The 25,834-nt window shown below is 41.7% G+C and overlaps 1 protein-coding gene across 6 annotated transcripts; it reads left to right on the top strand.

Annotated features, from left to right (window-relative positions):
- rc3h2 (ring finger and CCCH-type domains 2) lies at positions 1-25,308 on the top strand. 6 transcript variants are annotated; one of them, XM_031729553.2, is made up of 20 exons: positions 1-325; positions 7,117-7,444; positions 7,567-7,684; positions 8,174-8,446; positions 9,254-9,429; positions 10,814-11,014; positions 11,202-11,334; positions 13,120-13,238; positions 13,570-13,682; positions 13,790-14,098; positions 14,314-14,516; positions 14,629-14,924; positions 15,007-15,153; positions 16,866-17,003; positions 18,557-18,721; positions 18,837-19,086; positions 19,319-19,403; positions 20,486-20,687; positions 20,869-21,023; positions 21,148-25,308. In XM_031729553.2, exons 2-20 carry the CDS (start codon positions 7,214-7,216, stop codon positions 21,287-21,289), a joined length of 3,456 nt encoding a protein of 1,151 aa, XP_031585413.1. In that variant the 5' UTR covers positions 1-325; positions 7,117-7,213; the 3' UTR covers positions 21,290-25,308. The 6 variants fall into 6 exon arrangements, with proteins under 6 accessions (XP_031585413.1, XP_039471264.1, XP_031585415.1 ...); XM_039615330.1 differs by having other exon boundaries at positions 13,790-14,086; positions 14,626-14,924; XM_031729555.2 differs by having other exon boundaries at positions 14,626-14,924; positions 20,869-21,036; positions 21,148-21,286.
- Positions 25,309-25,834: the final 526 nt, after the last annotated feature.

Raw genomic sequence — 25,834 nt, forward strand, 5'->3', positions numbered from 1 at the left:
GCCAGTTCGGGAACCATCAGTGGCGGAGCAATACCACCATCTCCTCGTTTCAGCTTCGGTTTGTCAAGCAGAGGGCGTGTGGCTCACCGTACCTGAGAGGAGCGAGCGTCTCTTGTCACGTATTCTGCGAAAGGGGGGCAGAGGATTAAAAGCGGACCAAGGCACCTGTCTCTACTGCTCTGGGATGCCGTGCCGTGTCAGTGTCGCATTAAAAATAATGTTTCCCCTGTGCTTGTTTTGCAACTGATGAAGAATAATTTTGAAGGCATGTTCACGTGGATGGCTATGAATATGTTTATTCCGGTGTTCTGGTGTAACGCGTGAGGTAAGTGACTTATCCAGAGGTGCGCGCTACTTTCTCCCGCTGCTCAGTTTTTCTGCAATGCCTTTGACATCTCGGGGTTGTTTACATGTTTTTGTTTAGCTTTTTTATTCCCCATTCGTTTGCAAATAAGAGCTTGTATCGTGGCTCCTGATCTAAAACAAACAAACAAACAATGTCTATAGTAACCATCATGCTCCTAGCGCATTAATTTCTGGAATTGGCACTGGTGTTATATTAAAAGAAGGTGGGCTGTAGTTGAAATGAAGTGACAGCACTTAAGTGAGCTGGGAATACAAACGAGGGGCTTTTCTGGAAAGAGTTGAGGCACTCAGTGGCAATATGTGAAGCGATATGAAAGTAGATGTGCTGCTGTAATGGTGGAGACTGCTTAATGTTGGCTCTAGTGCGCGGAGATCGCTTCCAAGCCAATGTGAAATTTATGGAGTAACATCGCTGTTGCTGAGAGAGTGACTTCTTGAGCCGTAGCAGAGCAGCTTCCAAGTTCAGGTGTTGCATATTATTTACCGCCGCTGTCATCGTAAAGTTTAAGCATGCAGCATGGCCGCCCTGCAGGGAAGGTTACTGTATAACCTGCTGATTTGCAACTGGAAGCAACCTCGTGTTCTAACATTATTAACCAAAGGTGCAGCAGCCCTCCCTCCACTTTGCTGCAGACACAAATCACAGGCCAAGTGAAAAAGACTATGGTGCAGTGTGTATATATGCTGTGTAAAACAACCAGCAGCAGCTTTGTGAGATGCATGAGTGCCCTGCCTCCCATGCAGACACTACCCCCACACACTGTGATGACAGACGTAATGAATAAATAATCACACAAGCCCACATACCCCTACAGTACACTGAAAAAACAAGTGACATGACATGGTGAAACAAGTGATATGAAATGTAATAAACTCACGACAGGGTTATTTTGGCACTGTTATGACCTAGAGTTGCGAAGCTATGACAAGATTTAAAACGAGATGTGTGGTAATTCCAGTGTATTGGTGCGACTTTATGTTATGGTTTTATATCGCAACCTCGAAGTGCATCAGCGTCCTGTGCTCCCTGCGCAGCAGATTGGATTTTCTGTGCCCTTTGAGAGTCTTGCAAACAATTACCTGGCGCCATCATTTCTCAGTGTTAAAGTCTAACTTTCCCTTCATCCTTTATCTGAAGCTGACTGTCATTTGCATTTATTGTTTCCACTTTACAGCACAGAGGTGCTGCTACCTACTCAAACAGAAAGTTTTCATTCATATAAAAACTGTCACTGTGAAGTGAGGTTTTCCGATTTGCGATTTTGAAGTATCCATTAAACTTTAAAATGTAAACACTGAGAGATGTTATTAAAATGTTATTGGCAGCAGTGTGGTGGGCGTAAAGTTTCAGCCTTGTTGTGCTTCGATGTTCCCACGAGGCTATGGAAACGAGTGGATGGTAAAATTATGGCTGTGATATTTGTGAGGTTGAATTTAACAGGTCATTGGCACGTTGGCGAAAAGTGTTAAAAGTCACGAGTATTTAGAAATATTTCAGCCTTTTTTCATATACTGTGTGGACATATTTCAGAGGCATTAAATATGAATAAACTAGAGCTGTGATGTGTTCATTACTGTGTTCATTGCTTTGTAGTGATGTTTTTCTTGAGTGTTGAGGTCTATATCTGCTTATCTAGCACTAATGTGGTAAAAGCATGTGGGTTATGTGCATATTGCTGCACCTATTATAGACTCACAGTATCTGGAATGCTCTTGAGAAGGGGCTAGCGGACCTCAAATTACTCTAAATTCCTCTGGTTTAGGTTCAACTCAGCCTCTAAAGCTTTGTGAGTAATGTTTGCTTGCCCATGAATTCTTAAGGATCCCATTCAGTGTATCTATGTTAGTACATGTGTAATAAAAATGGTCTTAGAGTAACAGGAGCATGAGTCCAAGAAAGAATAAATGCCTTTATCAGCCACATACAGTATAGACCTCTTATGGTGTCAAGCCACGGACCTCTCACTTGTAGTTTTGTTTTTTTGTTTTTTTTTATTTTACCTTGATTTTATAGTTTAGAATAGACGTGGGACAAAATACTGATTTAGCAATATGTATCGTACCACTTACTCTTGCCAGATACTCTACTGATATTTAAAACATGTGGGATTAAAACGTGATTTCCTGCCAAGTAAATTACGTTTCGGTGGAAAAAGTAGGGGAACCCAACAACTCCCCCACCCACCCAACTCCACTTTATTGTAAAACTCTTGAAAGCATTGATATGTTTTGCGAGAATGTCCTTGGCCTTCATAAGCAGCATTAACTAAGCATGTTTTTCAATGGCAGGAGGAACCGGAGGTCCCAGAGGAAACCGTGTACAGAGAAAACATGCAAACTCCACACAAAAAAAAGGCGTTGGGTTTTGAACCTGTGACCTTGAGCGACTGTGGTGCCTTATTCAGTAGCAGTCATAATACACACTGACACTAACACCACAGCACAGTGTATCAATACATAATTAGTGCTTTGTGCCTCTTCTGTGTTTTTTTCTTCTTTTCTGTTTACACAGATGTTGTGATGAATCACAGGGGGGTCTTGTCATGCTGGTATTGTATTGTGAAGCCTCGATACAGGAAATGTGGATTGACAATAAAAGGGAATGTCAGGCATCCAAATACATTACGTCAGAATTTGGCTTAGAGACAGTACAGTTATCTGTGTGTCTGAACATCTTGGACTGCAAAGCCACAAGGAGGCCCTAAACTTGTAGCTGTCACAGCCAATTTAAGATTGCATTTTCTAAGCAGTACATAACTGCTTTCCTATTTCACTTTTACTGTGCGATGTTGGCCTTAAAATTGTTTAGAAATACTAATATAAATATTCATACACTGAAGTGTATGAAGAAGTAGTGCTGCCCCTGAAGGGTCTCTCTGCAGATACTGGGGGTGGAATAGAGGTAACTGTGCCACATCGCTCCGCTGGGCCGACAGAAATACTTAAGTGGGAGTCAGAGTTAAAACATCATGACCCAACACATTCAGGAATCGCTGGCGGCAACAGACGCACACGTAAGGTGTAAGGCCCGCATATCAAAATTCGCCCATCCATTGTTACTACATGCCCGTTAGCTCTCACTCCAGCTATGACCTAATCCTGGTGGCTAGTGGGTGTGTTCTGCTTGGACTGAAGTCTCATTGGCTGTCTGCTGCATGCTCCTTACTTCCGCTATTCCTTTCAAATGTGCTGCCATTTTCAGTAGCAGAACTTAGGTTTCAGTTTGTAGCGAAAACCTGTAACTGTAACAAGGACTTGAGCTTTTGTGCCACTGTATGCTAGGCTTCAGAAATATGTATTTTTCACAGTACTGTAGTTATGTGGCATGATATTTTCTAGGAGCTTCAACTGTGTTAACTCAGTCTTAGTCCAAGCATAAGTGTCGATTTAAGCCTAAATCAAACTGCAAATACCCATGTGATGAGCTAAATGTCACCCCGCTGTTGAAGTATTACTTCAAGTTCTGTACAACACTCCCTAACAATCTTTGTCTATTTGTGCGTCTCTCTGTGAGACACGCCAAAGGAAACTCCAGATGCCCCCCCACCCAGAGGGGGCCAAGCGAGGACTCACAGCCAGATGATAGCTCGCCAACTGTTGGCTGTAAAGACACAATGTACTTCTCATCCTCAACTGAGCAGAGTGGGTAGCTCAGCAGCACCATGCGAGGAAAAACAAAAAACTGCTTTGGCCTTGGAATCCTTGTGTTTTTAAAATTTCACCAAGCTCACTTATATTGACCCTCTTCTTTGTTCATGCTCTTCAGAATGTCACATGCTCAAGTGAGAACTCGAGGCGCTTCTGCCACAGGCATCCCCGAAAGAATAAAAATAAAAAAAATCATTGCTCATAGGTTAATTTCCCTTTTTTAGTGTAATCAGAAAAGGAGAGGACCTCGATGAGGAAGTTGTGGTCTGCTGTAATGCACACCCACTTCTTTCTGTCACAAGACTGGAAGTATTCATGACTGTGTGGGCTTTGTGTCTGTTTGTATGTGCATGCGGCATGCCTTGCATAAAATTCAGCAGTGATGCACTCATGCAAGAAATAAAAATCTTGTGTCTATTATGACATTGATTTATTTTTTTGCCACTCATGTGATGTGAGGTACTCATGCTTTTTAATTTAATAGTGGTGTGAAAGCGTAGGCTTGCATCAAGCAACCCGGGAAGTACTCCTGTACCTCGAGCACTCAGGCACAGTTGTAGCTGGGGCTTAGGCCAGGCTTATTTTTGAAAAAAAAAAATGACGGGATAGCAGTTTGTCAGAACAGGAACAGGTGGTTGTCAACGTGACTACAGACAGTGAATCACGGTTAAACAGTTGCCCCCAGAGGCTGCACCCCCCTTAATCTGCAAGCGCTCACAGAAAGACTTTATCCGGCTCACGCGCCGTGGTAAAACTCCCCACCTTCTTGGTTTTCCAAAAAGCCCCCAGAAGCCGGTTCATCACATGAGTGTTACCTCACTCTTTAGCAGTCTGTGGGCTACAAAAGCTATAACCGGTGTTATATTTGGGCTTCTCGCGGAAGGAAATATGACGCGCGAGGACAGAGCGGGGCTATCCACGCGGCCAAGCAGAGAGCGCTGCCGAGGCGAGTCGTGGATTGTTCCGAAGGTGCGTATGTCTTGTTTTGCAGTATATCTGGCAGGCTGCCATTTATGTGATTATGGCTATGCAGTTTGCGGCGACTTTTTGGGCATATTTGCTGTTTAACGCGGAGTACAGCACGTGCGTAATGAGCACAGTTCCTCTTTTTTTTTTTTGACCTCGTCTCTGCTGGAAAGTTGCCATTGTTAACAGACTTGGTTTTCATAAAGCTTCCAAAAAATACCAATTAAAATAAAATTCAAAATGGTGTCTTTTTCTGGTTTTGGATAATAGTTCTCCATTAGTTTGATACATGCAGTACCTACACATGTAAACAAAAACCGGTCCAGCCGGTTTACTGCTCTCTCTAATCTTCGTCTTTTTTCAGTTAGCGTGTGCGTGATAAAGTTATTTTATTGTATCTCTAAATCCGTTTGAGTGAGGGCACCAGCTGTTGTTATTTTAGTGAATGTTGTACTTTGAGCAGATGCAACAGACTATGAATGCAACAGGTGCTCACCATTTGAAGGCAGTCTTAAACATTTCGTATAGTGGAGACGGAAGGATCGTGTTGTTGGTTTTTTTGTTCGTTTGTTTTTTTCTTTTTTGTGGTTCTGTCTATTTTATGAACGATTTTGCGTTTGGTTAATGGGATTATGCGCAAGAGGTCAATAACCAGCTATGTATAGAAGCTTAGTCATGAGGCTTTTACATGGAATATTAGCACATTTGCATGTGTGCTTGTCAGTTGATTCTCTCTGTGTCAGCCCTGTGATTGACTGGCCACCTGTCCAGGGTGTAGCCCATCTCTCCTTCCAGGACAGCTTGGCTCTGCTGACCCTGAGTTGAAAATGCAGCTAAGAAAATATATGAATGAATGGATTTTTTGGTCAAGTGAATCATCTACTGACAAGATGTTTTTAATCATAGTTTCAGATTAGTCATAACATCGCTATAATATACTAAGTATGTCATATATAAATACCATGCAATATTGTACAGAAAAAACAAAAATAAAACCACAGCATTACTTTATCCCATAAACAAACATCCATTATTAATTCAAAAATAAACCTGATACTTTTCCTCCTCTCTCATGCTGTACACAGTGAGTAAATTCTGTCTAAGCCTGACTCTTCTAGTAAATCACAGCAGTATTTTATTAAAGCACTAATGTAATCTGGATGTTAATGTAGTAAAATAGAGTTTCCTGGCATTATATCCTGCACATTATGTCAAAGTGACTCAAATCTTGAAAGCGGCTTTCGGCGTATTTCCAATTATCTGTGCGCACGATTTAAAATATATTTAAAAATGTATAATTAAGTTTTGTAAAAAAAAATGAATGCATATTAAAACCAGTATTAAGTGATCTAGAATTACTTTGGTTTAACCTTTCATGATACTCTGTGTGTATTGGTGCAGTGTTCGGCTTTGAAACTGTCCTCACAATAAGATAAAATACAGTCATCCGTAAAAGATGTTTGGGAACATTCCACATAAATAAAGAGTACTTTTTATAAATCTTTCCCAAAACATGATTCTGGCACTATTCAGCCCTGTGTGCATAGCAGTCTGTGCACAACTGTCAGTGCTTATCAGTTATCTCCACACTCATGCACACTCAAGAGAAGGTACGGTATGTTATAAAAAGCAAACCAGGAAGACTCAGCATGACTGACTTCAGTCTCACGTTCATGTAAAACCTTTATTTTGGCTTCTCTACTAATATACATTCTCAACTTTTGCACTCTCATAACAGGTTCACAAATAGTGCTGTTAAATTCTCTTTCCTACTTGCTGTTGTTGTCATCGTCTGTTCCTGCTTGTTGTTGCTTTTGCAATGAGATCAGTGAAATATAGACCTGGACTTGAAACTGTGTTCTCGCTGAGGAGGTGCCATTTATTGCAGTGTGTGTTTGGGGAACACACACCTACTCAGTGACAGCTACTTCTTTTAGGAAGTTAAACTCTTTTATTGCCCTCATTGGAAATAATAAATGTATAACTTTTATGACATCTGCCTTTGTACTTTGCTATCCAGTGTTCACATTTGCTGGGCTTCATGCACATCGGTCCAAATGATATTTAAGTTCAAATGAGATATATTAATTGATCCCTAAATTGCTAATTCACATCTTTACATCCTGTTCCTTACAGTCATCGTTGGCACTGGTGAGCAGGTGCTGTTGTCGGGGTCGTTGACATGCGTTCCACCTGAGCTCGGCATCGCCTGTCTCGGTGGTGTGGTGGCAGGATGCCAGTGCAGGCGGCCCAGTGGACAGAGTTCCTGTCCTGTCCCATCTGCTACAATGAGTTTGACAGCAGCGGCCACCAGCCCATCAGTCTGGGATGCTCCCACACGGTGTGTAAGACCTGCCTACACAAACTGCACCGCAAGGCCTGTCCCTTTGATCAGACGCCGATCAGCACCGACATCGACCTGCTGCCCGTCAACTGCGCCCTGCTGCAGCTGGTTGGCGCTCAGGTGAGGCAAAAAAGAGTGAATTCCTGTTTGTGTGAGCGATTGTGACACTGTCACAGTGAGAAAAGCCTGAAGCTTTATGTGTTTATATATATTTTCTGTGTTCATCCCTGGTATGATATCAGGTCCCTGATGTTCAACCCGTGAGTCTGAGCAGTGCAGCAGAGGTTAAACACTATGAGGTCTGCAGGATGTGTGTAGAAGAGCTGGCTCTCTACCTAAAGCCCATCAGCGGCGCAAAAGGTACTGTATGTGTGCTTTGTATGGTACATTTGGGCAGTTGTGAAAAAGAATTAAGCTCCTTATATTCAGTGCGTGGGGACTGCAGTTGGGCTGCCTGTGTAACTTGGCATTGATGATTCTCACACTTCTCACGATGCTGGAAGCTTGTGTGCTTTTATAAGGCTGAAGTAACATTCATCTCTCTGCGGACTATATAAAAAGAAGATTTTATTACTGAAAAAGACTGGTTCTTTGTTCATACACTTCCGGTTTATGGGATTGGGGCAGTGTTCATCATTTTGCTCATAAGTGATCATATCTGGTTTGCTAAGAAGGAAAAGCAAGGGTTTGGTTGGAGGTTATTAGATGCATAAGAACACTGACTGCTTAGCTGTTATTTTTGTGTAGGAGGATAAAGTTCTTCTTAATTTTTTTTTCTTGAGCTATTATTTAATTGAAACTAAATATCTGATGACTAAAGTGAATGCTTTCATTGTTATTTGGTTTTAGAAACAGTGGGTTTAACTCCGGAGCTGTCGCTTAATACAGGTGTGGCAAACCTGAGCCCGAGTGTGCTCAGCAGGCCCATGCAGAGGAAGCTGGTGACCTTGGTGAACTGCCAGCTGGTGGAGGAGGAGGGTCGCGTGCGGGCGGTTCGGGCAGGCCGGTCTCTGGGGGAAAGGACAGTCACCGAGCTCATCCTGCAGCACCAGAACCCCCAGCAGCTCTCTGCAAACCTCTGGGCCGCAGTGAGGGCACGGGGCTGCCAGTTTCTGGGACCCGGTAAGTGTGGATGACAGAAACATATTAGTGATATCAAATAGTGCCTCTATACTCATGCCTGTGAGGAAAGCACTTTCTAATCACAGCTAAATTCCAACCATTTGCATAATGTATATGCATCATCACTGGAGTGCTGTAAAGTATGCTAAAGATGTAAACGTGTAAAACATGTTGTCTTATAACTATCACTTATTAAACATTTGACACTCTGTATTAATAGACACTCAAGTTTTAAAGGTGGAAGCAGTGCAGTTAAAGAGTTTTCCTTAATATTACTTACCCGGAAAAAAAAGTTAAAGTGCAACGTGGCACAGATAAAAGAAGAATAAAGTTTAACACTGATTCATGCTGTTAGTCTAGATTTGTGTCACTCTGTCATCTTTTATCAAGTCAGTGGACTCATTGTGTCCAGAACTGTTTAAATTGCCTCATCAAACTGACTGCTGGTGCTGGAACCTGGTGTCCTGTGATGATTACTCATAGGGCAGATTCTGACTGGGAAAGATTTTCTCGTCATGATAACACAATGAGTTCATTTAAGTCTGAGGACACCTTCAAAACCCTTTGTTTACTAGATATAGACTTACCTTTGTTTAGTCTTTATGTAACCAGTGTTGAAAATTCGAATATGTATAGCATGTGCATGCTGCCCATGTCACTGAGTGTGTTTGTGCTAAACAGTTCTCTCTTTTCTCCCCACTTCCTCTTCATATACTGCTACTTTCATTCTGACTTCCCCCTTCATTGCCACCTTTTTCCTATCAATCTCTCAATCCCTGTACAACCCTCCAACTCGTTGTCCATCAGCTATGCAAGAAGATGCACTGAAGCTTGTCTTACTGGCTCTGGAGGACGGTTCAGCTCTGTCCAGGAAGGTGCTGGTTTTGTTTGTAGTCCAAAAGCTCGAAGCTCGATTCCCCCAGGCCTCCAAAACCAGCATAGGCCACGTCGTGCAGCTGCTCTACAGGGCTTCCTGCTTCAAGGTACAGGCAGTAGATGTATGCACACTTACAGGAATGTGTAAACATGCTGCAATGACAAGTTCTACATTTCAGTGAACTGAACAAGCAAACCACAGATCACTGAATTTGTTCTATGTCAAACGTTACAAAACCATCACAATTTGGTGCTGTACTAAGAACCCAAGCCATGATAAATGGCCTCATTAATGGAGGGGACCTAAATAGATTGTCATGTATGACCACAGGTTTCTTTTCTGAAGAGGCGGTGCTTCAGATTAATATCCCCTTTTTGGCATTGGTTGTGTAGGTACTTTCCAGAACTTACATTCTCGTCAGTACAATGTTTTCCAAAAAAAAAAAAGTAAAAATAACGATTCTTTTAAAATTAGTCATAGTGTCTGCGAAAGCTTTGCAAAACTCCCTTTCAGCTGTGGATGGATATGAAAAGGAGCACAATCCAGTGGATTACAGTGTGAATCCTCACCACTTAAATACTGGTACTAATAATTCATAAAAGGCCACTTCTTTATTAAGAAGATGGGCTTCTTTAAATATATTTTCGTGTGTGCGTGCGTCTGTGTGCGTGCGTGTGTATTTTTATGCCTGTTATCTGATGACAGACATCGCTGGCAGGGCAGAAATGCCAGCTATCTGCTTGTGATGCAACGGCAGTTTATATTTGCACCTGTTGCCCCGCCTCGCAGGACCGACAGAGACATCACAGAGACACACAGAAAGATAAACGATGCAAAGATAGATGAAGGAGTAAAGACAAAACCTGATCGTGAAATTTGATTGTGTTTTTATATTTGTAAACAGCTGGCAGTGAGTGCGTTGGTGTCTTATGATGATTACTCATAGGGCAGATTCTGAGAAGGGGAGAGTCCCTTTGTGTGATCTGAATTTGAGTGTTTGAGTCTGAAGACACCACATGTTGACAAAGTGACTGCTCTGTTTCATTTACGAGACTAATTGCAAACACGACACTCAGCATTTGAGGTTTCACAGATAGAAATGTATTGTAATTTAAGGACAATGAGATTTTCTCATGAGTTAACAGGAATTTAAAACAGGCACACATTTTTCCAAAGAAGTTATGCAGGTGTGCATTATAACAACATGATTTCATTGCTGGTACAAAATTATCATAGTAGCCTTAATCATTACATTTTCTGACACTACAAAACGTCGATGGTGTTGATAACTTAAAATTGTGCCTCCGTTTTAAGTGCACTATGTATAATATACACAAGAGTACATGAAGCTTTATTTTGAAATCGTGTTAAAGTTTGATTTTTTTTGTCTATCTAATCGTATTGGAGACAAAAGTCATTTGTGTCCTTGTCTCTTCTTCTCACTCCCCTGTCTCTCATGCCCTCTCTCGCTCATCCATCTTCATCATCAGGTGACAAAGCGTGATGAGGACTCCTCCCTGATGCAGCTCAAGGAGGAGTTTCGCACATACGAGGCCCTAAGGAGGGAACATGACGCGCAGATCGTCCACATCGCAATGGAAGCGGGCCTGCGAATCTCACCTGAGCAGTGGTCCTCTCTGTTGTATGGAGACCTGGTCCACAAGTCACATATGCAGTCCATCATTGACAAGGTACCATTAGGCTTCGTGTCCTCACCTCTAGTGACTGCGTGCAAGGTTGTGACAGCTTGAATTTGCTTTTTAAAATTTCAAGCAGTGCTTATAACAAGCGTCTGGAGAGCGGAAGCAGAGGAATAATGCAATCATCTGTTTATTAATTCTTTGAAAAACGACCGTCATCTTCTTTCATCTGCTCTAGTTGCAGTCTCCAGAGTCGTTTGCAAAGAGTGTTCAGGAGCTGACAATCGTCTTGCAGAGGACAGGAGATCCTGCCAACCTCACAAGCCTTAGACCACACCTAGAACTGCTAGCCAACATAGACCACAACCCAGGTACGTCCCTTCATTTAACACCAAGGATCTCAAGCTTTTTCTGGTTTTCTCCACATGCCCCACACGCCACAGTTTGTATCATTGATTAACAACAAAATAAGACCAAAGTCAGATTTTTGTGAAATAAACGGTGGGATAATAGCATCAGGTTTGTTTGTTCATTTGCTTCCCTAGCATCCTCCTCTGTCACATCAACCCAATGCTTGTCCTCATTCAAAATCTCTGTCTAATATCTCCACTACCCCCATCCGCACATGTCCAAACCATCTCAGCTTTGCCTCTCTAACTTGGTTTATTTTGCCCACAGTATTCAATTTTTGTATTTTCTTTCATATATTTTTGTTCATTAGTTCACTCCATATTTCTACCCCTGGATATCCCCAGTGACTCCACCTACAGTAGCTTCAACATGCCACTGGTGTGGACTGCCACACAGAGAACAGTATTCATCATCAGTCCATCCATTTTCTTGCACTTATCCTTATGAGGGTCGCAGGAGGGCTGGAGTCTATCCCAGCTGCTATAGGGTGGGAAGCAGGGTAGCGGTATCCATATGGTTCTAATTATTAGGGTTTCAGAAGGATTGTTGAGTGAAAAAAGTGCTGCTTACATGCCAAAAGGCAAATTGCGAGTGCAAGACAGAGGGAAAGTTATGATTCATCGTGTGTGCTAAACATTTACTAATCAAAACATAATGACTAAGTGTTTGATGTCTAGTTGACTTTTAAATACACCCTCAGCACTCAGAAATGTATTTTGCACTGTGCCTCTCTCTTAAACATGGTTCTGACAATATGACAAATCATTAGGCAATATATTATACATGCTGCATTACTGCAAGTGGCTATACTTTCTTTGGTGTCATGTAGGGTGTTATCCCTCTGCAGTGCTGCTGCTGTGCTACCTCCAGCAAAAAACTGGAAGCTTGTGCTTTTCAAACAAAATAGTCATGTGACCTTCAGATGTACTTTGTATTTTGTGTTAATTATCAAATCTTGACATCTTAATACATGAAGCCAAGATCTGAATGCTGTAAATATTACTGTGACATTTCATTATGATAGTATTTAGCTTTACCATTCCCCCTTTCATATCTTCTTTAGTTATTAGACTGTGTAGGAACATCCAAAAAGATAGAAATAACTCTCCAGATGGAGAGAGTATTAATTTGACTTAATGGTAACAGGGTCTCAGTTGTTTATTCTATATTTTCAGAGGGTTACACTACAAATTTCTTGGTTGAATTCTACTTGGGCTTTCTGTAATTTAGTTCTGGGTAATATAGCATGTATCTCACACTTACATGTTTCGGATCATCAGGCAAATTTAATAATTAGGCAAAGATAACCTAAGTAATCACAAAAGGCATTTTTAAATGATGATTTCATTTATCAGTGGAAAAAAGCTATCCAAACCTACCTGTGTGAGAAGTAATTCACCCTGCTGGTTATATGCTGTCGACATCTGTCATTCTGGAAAGCATCACAAATCATTTCCAAGGCTTTGGAACTTCAGTGAACCACAGTCAGAGTCATTATCCACAAATGGAGAAAACCCAGAAGACTAGTGAACCTTCTCAGGATTGGCTGGCCTACCAAAATTACAGTTTCACTTTTGGGTGGAACTGTTTTAATCCCACTATTGGGTTTAGGAAGCAACTGGTTGAGAAATATGGGTCAGGGCTAGTAATTCAACCCTTTTCACAGCGCAGTAAATTACATTTTGTGGATTTCTAGTAATAAAAACCTCTGCTTAACAAACTGTATGTTGTCGTTCTGTGTGCAGATGCTTCCGCGCCATCATGGGAAGAGCTCGAAAGTGTGATGCTGGCTGTAAAGCTGGTGGTTCATGGTCTAGTGGAATTCATACAGAACTTCAGCAAGAAGAGCCATGAAACTCCACAGGTACCCTGAGGCTAACAGTTATAGTCGCAAAACAGATAACCAGGTATAAGGTGGGATGTGCTGCAAGTTTGTAAAAGACCATTAACATAATATTTGTTTTAAAGAGCTGGTAGAGCTGTTAACAGCTAACAGATTTAGTAGAGAGGACTGAACCTCGTCTTTAAAAACACATGAAGTATAGCCAGGCGAATAGAGACTGAAATTGCCGTGTGAGTCTCGTGCGCCTGGAAAAGCACTGAAATTGTTGTTGTAGGGAGATATGTTCATTATAGTAGGTTTACCTATGTACATAAATGTAGTAGTTTAATAGTTGGGTCTGTGCATTTTGCAGCCTCAGGCAAACAGCAAGTATAAGACCAGCATGTGCCGAGATCTTCGTCAGCAGGGAGGCTGTCCCCGAGGAACCAGCTGCACATTTGCGCACACACAGGATGAGTTGGAGAAGTGAGTGTGCAACTACATAACTTCCATTTTCTATGATTAAAAAAAAATAGCACCTAATACATGTCCGTTATACTGAATGCTCCTGTTGTGCATCCTTTACTCGATAGATTTAGATTGAGGAACAAGAAGAGCAGCAGTGTGGGCCGTGGGTTCCCTTTAGCGCAGGGGGGAATGAATAAAACTTTCACCATGGAGGGCAGCATTCACTCTGATGTGTCTGGAGGAGTAGGACAGGGGCTCAAAGGCAATGGAGACAGCACAGCCACCATGGCGGAGGGAGTTCCCAGCCTAAATCACCCTCAGCTGATCTCCAGAGGGCTTGATGTGATGGAGGAATCTAAGCGAGCTGTGCCAAATGGAACTAGTGGGCCCAATGTGTCTGGCTCCAACAAAACCACATCTGGGTCAGCAGAACAGTAAGAGTTTTTCTCCACCTGTTTGCTGATGTTTACATCTTCTGTTGTTGGTATTTAACCCTGTGATCAATGTTAATTTTGCTTTAAGCATAGCACTGCTGTTTATATGTCTAAGAGAATAACTACAAGTGAAAACTCTAGCACCATATGAATTTCCAACTCAGTCCTAATCTTGTACTAACTCTTTCTCTGTGTGTTGTCATTCTGTTCATTAGGAAGCCTCTCTCTCCTCCCAGGACTCCAGTCAGCCACTCATCAGTGATGTCTCCCTTGACCACAGTTGGACGGTCTGATGGTGGTGCTCCTATACCCAAACATGGTCAGTTTATTCTGCGTCAATCACATCCTTCTCAGGCGTCCGAGGTGTACTACCAGGAGCCTCACTCCACATATGACACGGCCCACTATCAGCCAGCCTGTGAGTTTGTTTTTACATGAAGTTAGATGTACAGAAATACTTCACTGTTGTGCGATAGGCGGAAAGTGCTCATAGCATCTGTTTTTCTTCTTTTCCTCCTACTCTCCAGCAGGTTCCTATTACCCATCAAGTCTTCATCCCCCTCACAAACCTTGTATGGCTCGGTTCCTGCGATCCTCCAACGTCCCAGAATCCTCTCTGCCACCTTCCATTGGCCCTCCATCTTCTTACCCAAATGAACCTCAAACTCCACACCCACCTTCTTCTTCTTCCTCGGGGTACCCATCACACCCGCCTAGAGATCGAATGGGACCTCCCACGTTCCATGCCCACCCAGGGCACCCATTGGGCCCTGCTCATGGAGTTTACGCTCCCCTCTATGACAGCAGGAGAGTATGGAGGCCTCAGGTGAGCAATCTTAACTATCATAGTACCATAAAGTGCGGTAATTCTGCGACTTTATTGATAATGTTGATGATTACATTTGCAGCTGTACCACAGAGAGGACGCCAGGAGTAACTCACTGCCTCCAGAGGTGCTGCATTCCTCTGTCTACCAACCTCCACTCAGGGAGAGGTTCAACTCTCTAGACAGCAACTACTGTTCTGGAGCTGAACACCGTGCAGGGCTACACAGGGTAGGGGAAACAACCATAGACTGTATATAAATGACATACTTTTTGTGTTTCTTTTTGTTTAATCTATGAGTTTGTAGAGCGCAGTTGTCACCATGTAAATGTGAACGTTTCACCCACATTTGCGACTAAAAATAGACCTGCAATAGAAACGTATCTCGGAGCAGGCATGTGAATAAAAAGTATGACAACAACAGCCCACACGGCCCCCACTTTTTAAACAGAAAGACTGATAATGCAGCAGCAGCAGCGAAGATGATGATGTCATAATTTACGCACACTCAGAGCAAAGAGGCAGAGTCGTTACCGACACAGTGAGTGAAAAGAAAATGTTTTTCTAGCATCCAAAACAGCAACACTGCTACTGTAATCACCATTAAAATCTTTGCTGGGAAAAAGCTCAGATATTATGGAGGGCACTGTAGCTGTCAGAGAGGGGGTAAGTAAATGATAGAACAAAGCTGTAAATACGTTTTATCTCTTCAGTTAAGTGGGCATTTGTAGCATGGGGGTCTACAGGAATTGACACACTTTTAGAGCCAGCCCCAAGTGGTCTGTTGAAGAACTGCAGCTTTTGGCCCTTTATCTTCCAGCACATCTTCACCATTGCCGAGAGCAACACTCACTACTGATTGGCTGGAAAAATAAACTTTGCTCTTATCAATAACATCTCACTTAGTTGATGTATAAGTGTGACGCTTAGGGAGAGGGAGATGACATTTAATTCAGTGGTGATATTGTAATTTCCCACATGGCTCATTTGAAGAGCAGAAGTCTTTAAAATAAAAAAAATCTATATATTTGAATTATTGATCAGTGGGCATACAGAGGAGAGATAATTGACTGAGTCATGCTGTAATTAAAAAATAGTGGTCCCTACTGAGAAAAATTATGGTAACATCCCAATATATTACATTACCTTATCAATTTTTAATTGGTGGTGGTCTGTCTTACACTGAACAGATTTATTGCTTCTTTTCAGCAACATCTCCTCTCCTTCTCTTACTCTTTTTACACCCACATATCGCCTCACCTCTACCTTTCCCTTCAGTCACAGAGCTGCAGCATGGAGCTTCAACCTCCTTTATAATCCTCCCACTTCTCACCCGAATATGTCTCTGCCTCTCCCACTCACTTGTCTCCTTCTCACATCATCGTATAGCATTACCAGCAATACTGCTGCAGTGCTAAAGCACGCTTCACCGACAGAGATACATTACCTGTCGTACATAATAAGACTTGTTTTGTAGGCTTTATTTGTGGAGATAAAAGTGAAAATGAGGAAATGCAGTGTAAAAAAAATCTGCAAAGAGCAAACAAACATGATCCCATCTAGCATTATTATGCGTTACTATAAGCCAAGAAAAGAAAATGAATCCACTAAGTGCAACTCCCCCGCTTGCATGTACACATTATGAGGAAAAGTAATAGAAAAAATAACCACTGTGAACATTCCTCTGACACATAGAGGACATTACATTATATTGCATAGTTATTTACAGTTTCCACCCTGGCTGCTACCAATTTCAGACCTAGGCCACACAAATGCAGAAGACTGCAAAGGCTGTATCAATACTACCATTTTGTTCTGAATGCTACTAAGTAGTGCTAAACTGTTAATGGGTTCAGATATGTTATTATTCATATTATTCTTCTAAATATGCTGTAATATCTCTGTTGATGTTTCCTCCTCTGCCCATCGCTTCCCTCTTCAGGACTACGGACGTGTTGCTCTAGGCTATGAGGATCTGTTCAGAAGGAAGCAGGAGCAGTGGGCTCATCATCACCATCATCACAGTGGCAACAGACCCTCCCAGTCTTCCCCCATCTTCACCATCGATTTTGGAACAGAGGTATCAAAGCAAATAAGAGAGATGCCCATTTCTCCTTATTCACACACACACACACACACACAACACTTTTAAGGGGATTTATTGGCATGACAAGTAAAACTGCCCTTCTTTTTATTAAATATTTATTAACGTGCTCACTGCAGGCGGCTGAAGCTACGAAGGGGTGACTTGGTTATGTGTTTTAACGGTTTTAAATTATGTTGTTTTTTAATTCCTATCCCAAAAGCTTATGCTTCAGCTGTGTCCAATGCTATTTAAGTGGGAGATAGTTGCCTAGCAACTGTGGAGGAAGATACCATAGCAATGCACAATTGTGGCGTGTGTGGGTGTGTGTGTGTGTGTGTGTATGTGTGTGTGTTTGTGCGGGAGAAAGTGAGAGAGAAAAAGAGAAAGCAAGACTTCACCAAGCAGTGACTCAGGCATTCAGCGGAGTAAAGCTTTGTTTAACAGTTTGGCAGATGTCTGTTTGTGAAAACATCCACGATCAAATCGACCACTTATTAGGTGCACAACTTTTTTAATTGTTTGCTTAACACGTTCAGTAAAATTTTAAAGACTCTGCACAACATGAATAAGCAAATAAGACCGAGGAGACTGGCTGTCGGCGCAGTGATTTTTGCAAAGTGTCAGCACTGGCAGCAAGTGCAGAAATTCAAGTTAGTGAGTACATGTGGCTGCTGTGTTAGAGTATGAGCCTTATATTTTAAGGACGTTACTTTGCGTTTTGCATGGTCTTGGAGGAAGTGAATCCCATCTAAACCCACACACAGGCTGCCAATCTGTCACAGGGATGACCAACACGCTCTTAACTCAGGGTGTCAAATACCGCCGTTCTGTCAGATTGCTGAGATATGAACAAAGTGTCCTTTGACTCACCAGCTGCAGCAATATTGTATGCTGGGAGATAACTGTTCTGTTTTAAAGAGTGACAAAGTCCATATAGGGAAGCAAAAAAGGGTGGGTGCGGTTTTCGTTTACCAGTTCTTAAGCTTGGGAACAGTGGTTTCTGTTCTTTGTGTTTAGCACTTTGTTTTGATCTACACTTTAATTTTGCTCTTGGTTGTCAAGTTCAGGATCATTTACAAATTATGCTAAAAGCTACTCAAGGCCTTTAAGTTGGTCCTTAAAAAGTGTCCATATGTGGTGAGTTAAGACCAGCTTCTTATTGCTGTAACCAGGTGTCTCACAGCACAGGTGCCAAAGGAAACCAGGCAAGGTGGCAGTATTTAATGAACTGGGAAAGAGAATGGACACCTTAAAAATATGTTAGCTTTTCTGCATGATTTATCAAATGCAACATATGAAATATTGAACCAGCATGCCATTCACATAGGTGAATATTTCATGGCATATTCCTGGCCGAAGATCAGTGGAGGAAAAAAAAGCTGTAGCTGTTCTCCTCAGGTGCCTGAAAGACAGAAAATTAAATCTTAAAGTAAATAAATAAATAAATCTCCTTGACCTTTGGGCAAGTAAATCTAGAGCAATGAACAGCAAGCAAAGTAATTTATTTCACCATGATTTTTTACTGTTTTTCTATCTCTCTCTTTCAGCATGTGGAAAATAGTGGAGGTCAGTGTGTGGGATGCAGGTTCAGAGGTGATGAAGGCTTGGCTCACTACTCCCCTTGGTCCTGTGGTACCATCGGGCCCTGCCTCAGCCCATTTGAGCCTGAAACGCTTGCACACACCTCATCTCACGCCTGCTCTGAGCACTCGGTAAGGCTCTTCATGTATACAAAAGGATCAATTGTTTTTTGCAAAACACAGAATTTTTGGCTGTGTACAGATGTGTGTGATCTCTTTAAAATGTGCACGTGTTTTTCCCACGCAGGAGTTGGATAGCAACGAAAGCGGAGGCGGTGGCGTCGGAGATAGCGGCGTCGGGAAGCGATGGCTGCATTCGCTGGACAACTACCGTCGCTTGAAAGACGAAGACCCGATCATTCCCTTTAGTGAGGGGCCCATTATCTCGAAGTGGGGGGCCATTTCCAGGGCGTCCCGCACAGGCTACCACACCACCGACCCTGTCCAAGCAACAGCCTGCCAAGGGAGCGCCAGTACCACTCCCATCAACTTCAAAGGTGAGCAGGGATAAAAAACGAAAGAAGATATCGTACAAAAAACTCAAAAGGGACCAAAAGAGAAAAGAAAAGATAAGAAATGTTTAAAAGTACATCAGTACCTTCTTTGAAAAGACTTAAAGCACAATTAATCTGTAAGCAAACTGATGTTTTTTTTGTTATATTGCTTTATTTGGTGTGATTCCATTGTTTTTACAAAGGTTTTACTTTACAACTCTTCATTCATTCATAGATTACAATGCTCACTTGGATCACAGTGACTACAGGTGGAGCTCCAGAGGATCAGACTCTTCCAGCCACTCCAGTTTCCTGGAGAGGTACAGCATTTACATTCAGACTCTATCCTTCTAGCTTTTTTTAATTGCATTCATGTGAAAAAGGAAGTTTTCACAGGGCTAAGCACACCTTTACTGCCTCTATAGGAATTAAGAGGGTAAGTAGCAGCCAGATGCTGCTAATCAAATGCACATGATTAACTTATCATCACCAAGAGAGACCACTGAGATAAATGCAGGAGTTTGGTTAAATTTTGGGAGCATACCCAGCGGTGGGCATCCCATCAGATTTACCCCAAATAGTCAGAGCTGTGCAACAGTCAGAGCCAGAAATCAGACTCTACAAGCCTCAGTTAGGATTTTAAAGTTCAGGACGGAACAATTAGAAGAAGACTGAGCAAGTATGGTTTGTTTGGAAGGGCTACCAGGAGAAAGCCTCTTCTCTCAAAAAGTGACATATCAGCACGGCTTAGGTTTGCAAAGTTTCATCTATACAAACCTGTCCTTGGAACAGATGAGACCAAAGTAGAGATGTTTGGCCATAATGCACTGCGCCATCTTTGAAGAAAATCAAGCACTGCATATCAGCACAGACACCTCACACTAACTGTAAAGCACGGTGGTGGAGGGGTGATGAATTAGGCTCATTTTGCGAGCCCAAGGATCTGAGCATCTTGAGTTAACAATAAACTCCTGTGGATACCAACATATTCTAGAGTGAAATGTGAGGTCATATGCTGGACCACTTAAACTCGGACCTAATTGTGTCATGCAGCATTACAGTGATATCAATCGCAGCAGCAACTCTTCAACACATTGGCTATGAAGGAATCAAGGTGTCACAATAGTCCAGTCAAAGTCCATACCTAAACCTGACTGAAATGCTCTCTAATGCCGGACCATAGAGAGCTGTGCAAAAACAAATGCGTGCTAACCTCTATGAATTGCAGCAAATTCCTCTAGAACGATGTGAGAGACTGATAAAGTCCTACAGAAAACTGTTACTTCAAGTTATAGCTCCTAAAGGCCTGTGGAAATTTTATTTTTTCACATGACTGTACATGACCACACAGTAATCTTTGTTTAAAAAAAAACTGATCTGTGCCTGTCTGTGTTTGCTTTAGTGAGCAGCTCTGTGCTTCAGAGCAACATGCCAGACGAACTTCAATAGGGAGCGGAGAGAAAATTGATCTGCAAGCTCACCGGACCACCTTTAGCCAGGATCAAGACCGAGCTGAGAGCGAGTCAGACCCAGATCGAGACATTGAGCTCGAACTCTGTGCTCTAGACATGGAGGATTCGGACCAGCAGGAAATAAAGTCTCAGGTCAGTATGATTTTGTAAATGCTGACGCTATATGTAGTTTCATGTTCTGAAGATTGGTGTGGAATTTGCCCAACTCTGAACTGGGAACAGTCTCATTGAAAAAACACGTTGAGAAAAAAAATGGTTTAATTATCGACGAAACCTCTTTATCATTTGTCTTGTGTTACAATTTGCCTCACAGGAGTCGTTAGACCTGGTCACCCCACAGTCTCAGGATGCTTCCCTTCTCCTTTCACCTCCGTGCTCCTCTACCCTCATCTCATCTCCTGCAGCAGAGCACCCACAAACAGAGTCAGAAAAGATGGATGCTCACCTGTTGAAAAAAATGGCCTTCAGGTGAATTACCATGGTAATCACTGTTCACAGGATTGCCCCGAGTCTTGAGTCATTTTTGACTTAAGTGACGCACAATCTCTCGCTGTCTTCCTGTCTCACATCTTTGCTCTCTCCTGTTTTGCAGGAAGTCTCTGTCTCCAGGAGGGTTAGTCTCAGGAGCTCTGGGCATCGCGAAGCTCCAGGTTGGACCCCCTCGACTGGGTGACACTTCTACCCGGGCTTGTCCCGAAACACCTGGGCCAGAGATGCTGCTCAATCGAAGCTAAGAGGACACAAAGTCAGCCACTGACCTGCAAAGAGCTACACCTGAGTTCCACATCCTGGTTGAATGGAAAACCTTTTAATTCCAGCCTTCATATATGTTGATCACATGCCTAACTGAAACTTTGACAGATAAAGGTCAACAGCCTGTGCTGTGCCACGCTGCAAGGGTTATACACATTTTACTAATTTTCCGACTTTGCTGTTTATGGCTAGGAAGGTAAATAGCCAGTTTTCCCATATAGTAGATGCTGAACTTGTCTGTGTTTGCCGTACCAAATCTGGTCATATTTACAAGGAGGGTTGGAGAGCTCTTAAACCATCTGATTGGTCACATAGGCTTGAATTCATTTGTTTCATTTTTTTTTTTCTTGTTGTTCCGCATAAGCTGTCAGATAGCTAAAGTTTATGGGTGACAATATGATAAGTGAATGTTCTTCAGTTTTGCCAAGTTTACTGAGATCCTTTCTCCCAGTACAGCATTTAGGTACACAGGAAATTAAACAGAAGTCATTTGCAGCAGCAGACCCTCCATTTACTTACGCCTGTCCCATACATTCAATGCTTTGACATTAATTCGCTGTGTGTAATTTGCTTTTAGCTCGTGCCTTGGAAAACATGCATTTCCAAAAGTGTCAAAGCAGGCGCTGGTTTATTGTCAAGGCCCACATAACTTTTTAAAGGGTAAACAGTGGGATTATTTATCCCTTTTTTAGGCAGACAAGAAATTTTTCCATGTCTTATTAGGCTATAACAAATGCCTTCTCTGAGCAGCCTTATGTTTCGTATTGACATTTCATTTTACGTCTCTGAAAAGATTAAGACATAGATGTTACTTATACTGAGACCAAAAATAGAAAGGGCACGGCACCCTTCTGAGAAAATTTTTAAAAAAGAGCAGCACAGGTCTTTAAAAAGTGCTGATAGAGAATCAAGCCTCTGTCTTTTGAGTCATATGATCTTTTAAACGTTGGCCTCTGGTTTCCAGTCCTGTCATGGGATCAGAGGCACAAAAATACAGACCTAAATTTTCAAAAGATCACTGATCACCTGAGGTCAGTTTTCTACTTTTTTTTTCTTTTCTTTTTTTAAATGAATGATACAATACTTTTAACATAAATGTATTTTATTTTGGAACAGACTTTGTAGTTCAAGCAGCAGCTAGAGAAAATGTAATTAATTTCTCTACAAGTCCGTTTTATCTCTTTGTGCCTGTAGTGGCACTAATCAGCTACTCTTATTAAGTTAAAGAGTCTCACGCCGTCATGTGACTGCCATTCACGCAAACATGCAATACAGTGGCCTTTCTCTCCTTAGCGTGGTCTAAAACGAAGCATGTGCTCTACAGTAACATTGGTCCCCCCGCTCACACAAAAGCTCTTTTTTTTTACCATTTCAAAGGTGTTAACGAACACAAATGTGATCTTAAAACGGAACTGCCTTTTAAAAAGTCCACCGTCTATTATTTCCGATCCGGTCATTTTTTGTTTGTTTGTGTATGTGTGTGTGTTGTGTAAACAATATTTACCAGCTGTGCGTGATGTTTAAAGGTCAAGCCTACCCAAGACAGGGACGCCACTTCGTGCATCTGTTCATGCTATAAACCTTTGTTTTACTTTTTGAAAAGTTTTGGTTAGTTTCATTTAACTAACTTCTGTGAAGTTGTTTGTTTGGGTATTTTTGTATAGGATTTTTGCCACTCTTTTGTTGTTGGTTGCATCTTGCATCACGGTAGACTTGCTTTCTAATGTTTGTCTGTGTTACAGTACTGTGTGCTACTTCACCGTGGCTTTGTTTCAATATGGGTGATTTCCATACAGCCCTGCTGTGCCTCACTGCTTTTATAAATATGAGGCTTCTTGTCATGAGTGAATTTTTCTTAGTGACTTTAATAAATACAAAACATGAACCCATATATATATATATATATATATATGTATATATATATATATATATGGGATATAAAGTTATGAGGTTTGTTTACATACAATTCTAAATCTTATGAGATTTATGTAGAATCAGAGGGGGGAGCTAACTGATTTTCAAGTCTTTCAAGCTCCTTCCTTAATTTCCTCTTATCCCCGCTACTGTACCTATTTAAAAAACAAACTCAGTAACATAAGCATTAACATCTTTTCTCTCATTATTTTATAAAAGTAAAAGGAGAGAGAAAGAGAGAGAAGGGAATTGGATAAATTGGTCTGAGCATTTCATTATAACTTGATGTGATACTCTTTAGAATTTTAAAAACTTTTATTTATTTATTTTTTGTTTTGTCTGACCTTGAAAGCCAAGGGCAGGCACAGGGATTTAGCTGCTTCCAGACGGTTATTAAATCAGCTCAGCTACCTATACTGTCACTCTGCATCTGTTTACAGCTTCACCTCTGAAGTACAACATAATAATGTCAAGTGCCACGTTGGGTACAGTACAATCAGTCTCTGAAATCCGCCCCCCGACCCACAGCTTTTAATTTTCCTTCCCCTGTAAACTGTGCGAGGAGGGAGAGGCTCTGTCAAGTCGAGGAGTGAGATACTTCTCTTGTAGTTGTGCTTTGTTCCATTAGAGGGGGCTAGCGGACCCATGTCTGTTTTGAATTGCTCAGGGAAGTCTTAATTTGCTCAGCTACTTTGGCTTTTTCTATATCCATCACTTTGAATATTATGTGGAAGTATTTACCTGAATTTCACTTTGCTGATAACTGACCCTTTCACCCCAACCATACGTGGGTTAAAGTGTTAGCACTGATTATGTTATTTGCCAATGTTTACTTTGCCAGTGTTTTCTTTGCCTCTCGGTATTAAGTATTGGCTGTGCTATTTGTGTTCACATGAGAAAGGGCTGGGCACTACTGTATGTAAAAACAGTATTGTGAGTATTGAAGTAATGTCAAAGTGATACTCCCTGTTTCCTATAAAGTGTCTGGAGCACTGCTGTAGTGGCTAACTGCACTGCACTGATTCTCCCATCGCACCCAGTGAGTGCCCCTTCCCACTTCCCTTCAACCCTCCTCCTAAACCTTGGCCCTCCCTGCATCCTGCGTCATGCATGCGATCTAATCCCTCTTGTGATGGCGGAGGAGTAATGACAATTCTGTAGTTGTGATACAACACACCCAGCGCTGTAAGAGTTCTGCACATGCCCACTGTGTGGCCACGTCAAGTGCTGAAGTTTGCTTGCAGCATTTTAATTGCTTGCTCATGAAAATCAATTATTGTTTAATAGAGATTATATTATTATTGTTATAACCACATTTGGTTGTTGTGGTATTTTTTTTTCTTGGTATATTCGAAGTCTGCTTCTTTTGGATATGAAAGTTTGCTAAAAATGTTTTTTATTAGAAAAAAAGTGTTGCATTATTCTATATTATATGGGGGGAAAGCCTGTTTGTTGATTGTGAAACATATGAACTGATGTTTTCTGACTATTCATGTCTGTATTAGACATTTTATTTGCGAATCTATTGTTCGATTGAAATGTAAACTATTAAGAGATGGTACACATCCGTCATTGTATACAGTCTGGCACCATCATTAGATGGACTTTTAGTATAGACGCTCATTTATACAACCTGTGATAATCAGATATAGTTAAATGTTTAAGTCATTGGGGCAGTTGTGTAATGTTTCAGAATGAGGAAACTACAATCCTTAAGAGACGGTATATCCAAAAGGTCCCCAAGATGAATAATACTGTTATGTATTCCATTTATTTCCTTGGAAATATCACGTCGTGAAAGGTTTCCCTTTTACTAATTGTGCAGTAATGCAGGGCTGGAGTAAAGTCTAACCTATGGTGGTGATGATTTATGTGCTCTTAATAATGTATGAAACTGTTTGAGTTTTGTTTTACTGACTGATTCTTCTGGTGCATTTTCTGGCTTGTTCAAATGTATTACAATGACTTACAGACAGCTTGGCCCAGCGGCGTACTGCTTCGGGGTTGCACTGAGACGTTAAGTTATGAAAAAGAAGATTTTAGCACATGAAATTGCATGCTATAATAAACCAACAATAGTACTGTGTGTGTGAATCTTGTCTTGATTTGTCTTGTTATAGGATTAGATGCTGGAGCACATTTACAACAATTAGCAACAAGAGGTAAAATCCACCAAAAAAGGTCAAATCCACTGATGCCTAACAGCTCCCACCTGAGAGGCCGTGGGGTGGGTTGCATTACTGGTCATCTGTGTATAGAGCTTTGTCAACTAAAAAGGGTCTGTTTGATCTGATTGGGATGTACGGACTTTAGAAACAGGGTTGTTACACCTGGGTTCTTGGGCTTTTTGGTCCCTAAAACAAAAAAATGACCTCTTAGATCCACCCATCCATTCGCTTCTACTTATTCAGTGTCATGGCTCAGACAGAGACAAGGAACCAGCCAATTTAGAACCACCAATTAACCTAAGCACATGCTGGATGAGGCTGGAGAACTGAGAGAGAGCCCACCCAGATATGAGGAAAACATTAAAAATCCACATACAAAGGCCACCAGGCTGGATTCAAACCTGAGACCTTTGAGCTGCAAGGTGACAATGCTAACTGCTACAC

The sequence above is a fragment of the Oreochromis aureus genome, linkage group 7 (genome assembly GCF_013358895.1).
Source record: "Oreochromis aureus strain Israel breed Guangdong linkage group 7, ZZ_aureus, whole genome shotgun sequence".
Lineage (NCBI taxonomy): Eukaryota > Metazoa > Chordata > Actinopteri > Cichliformes > Cichlidae > Oreochromis > Oreochromis aureus.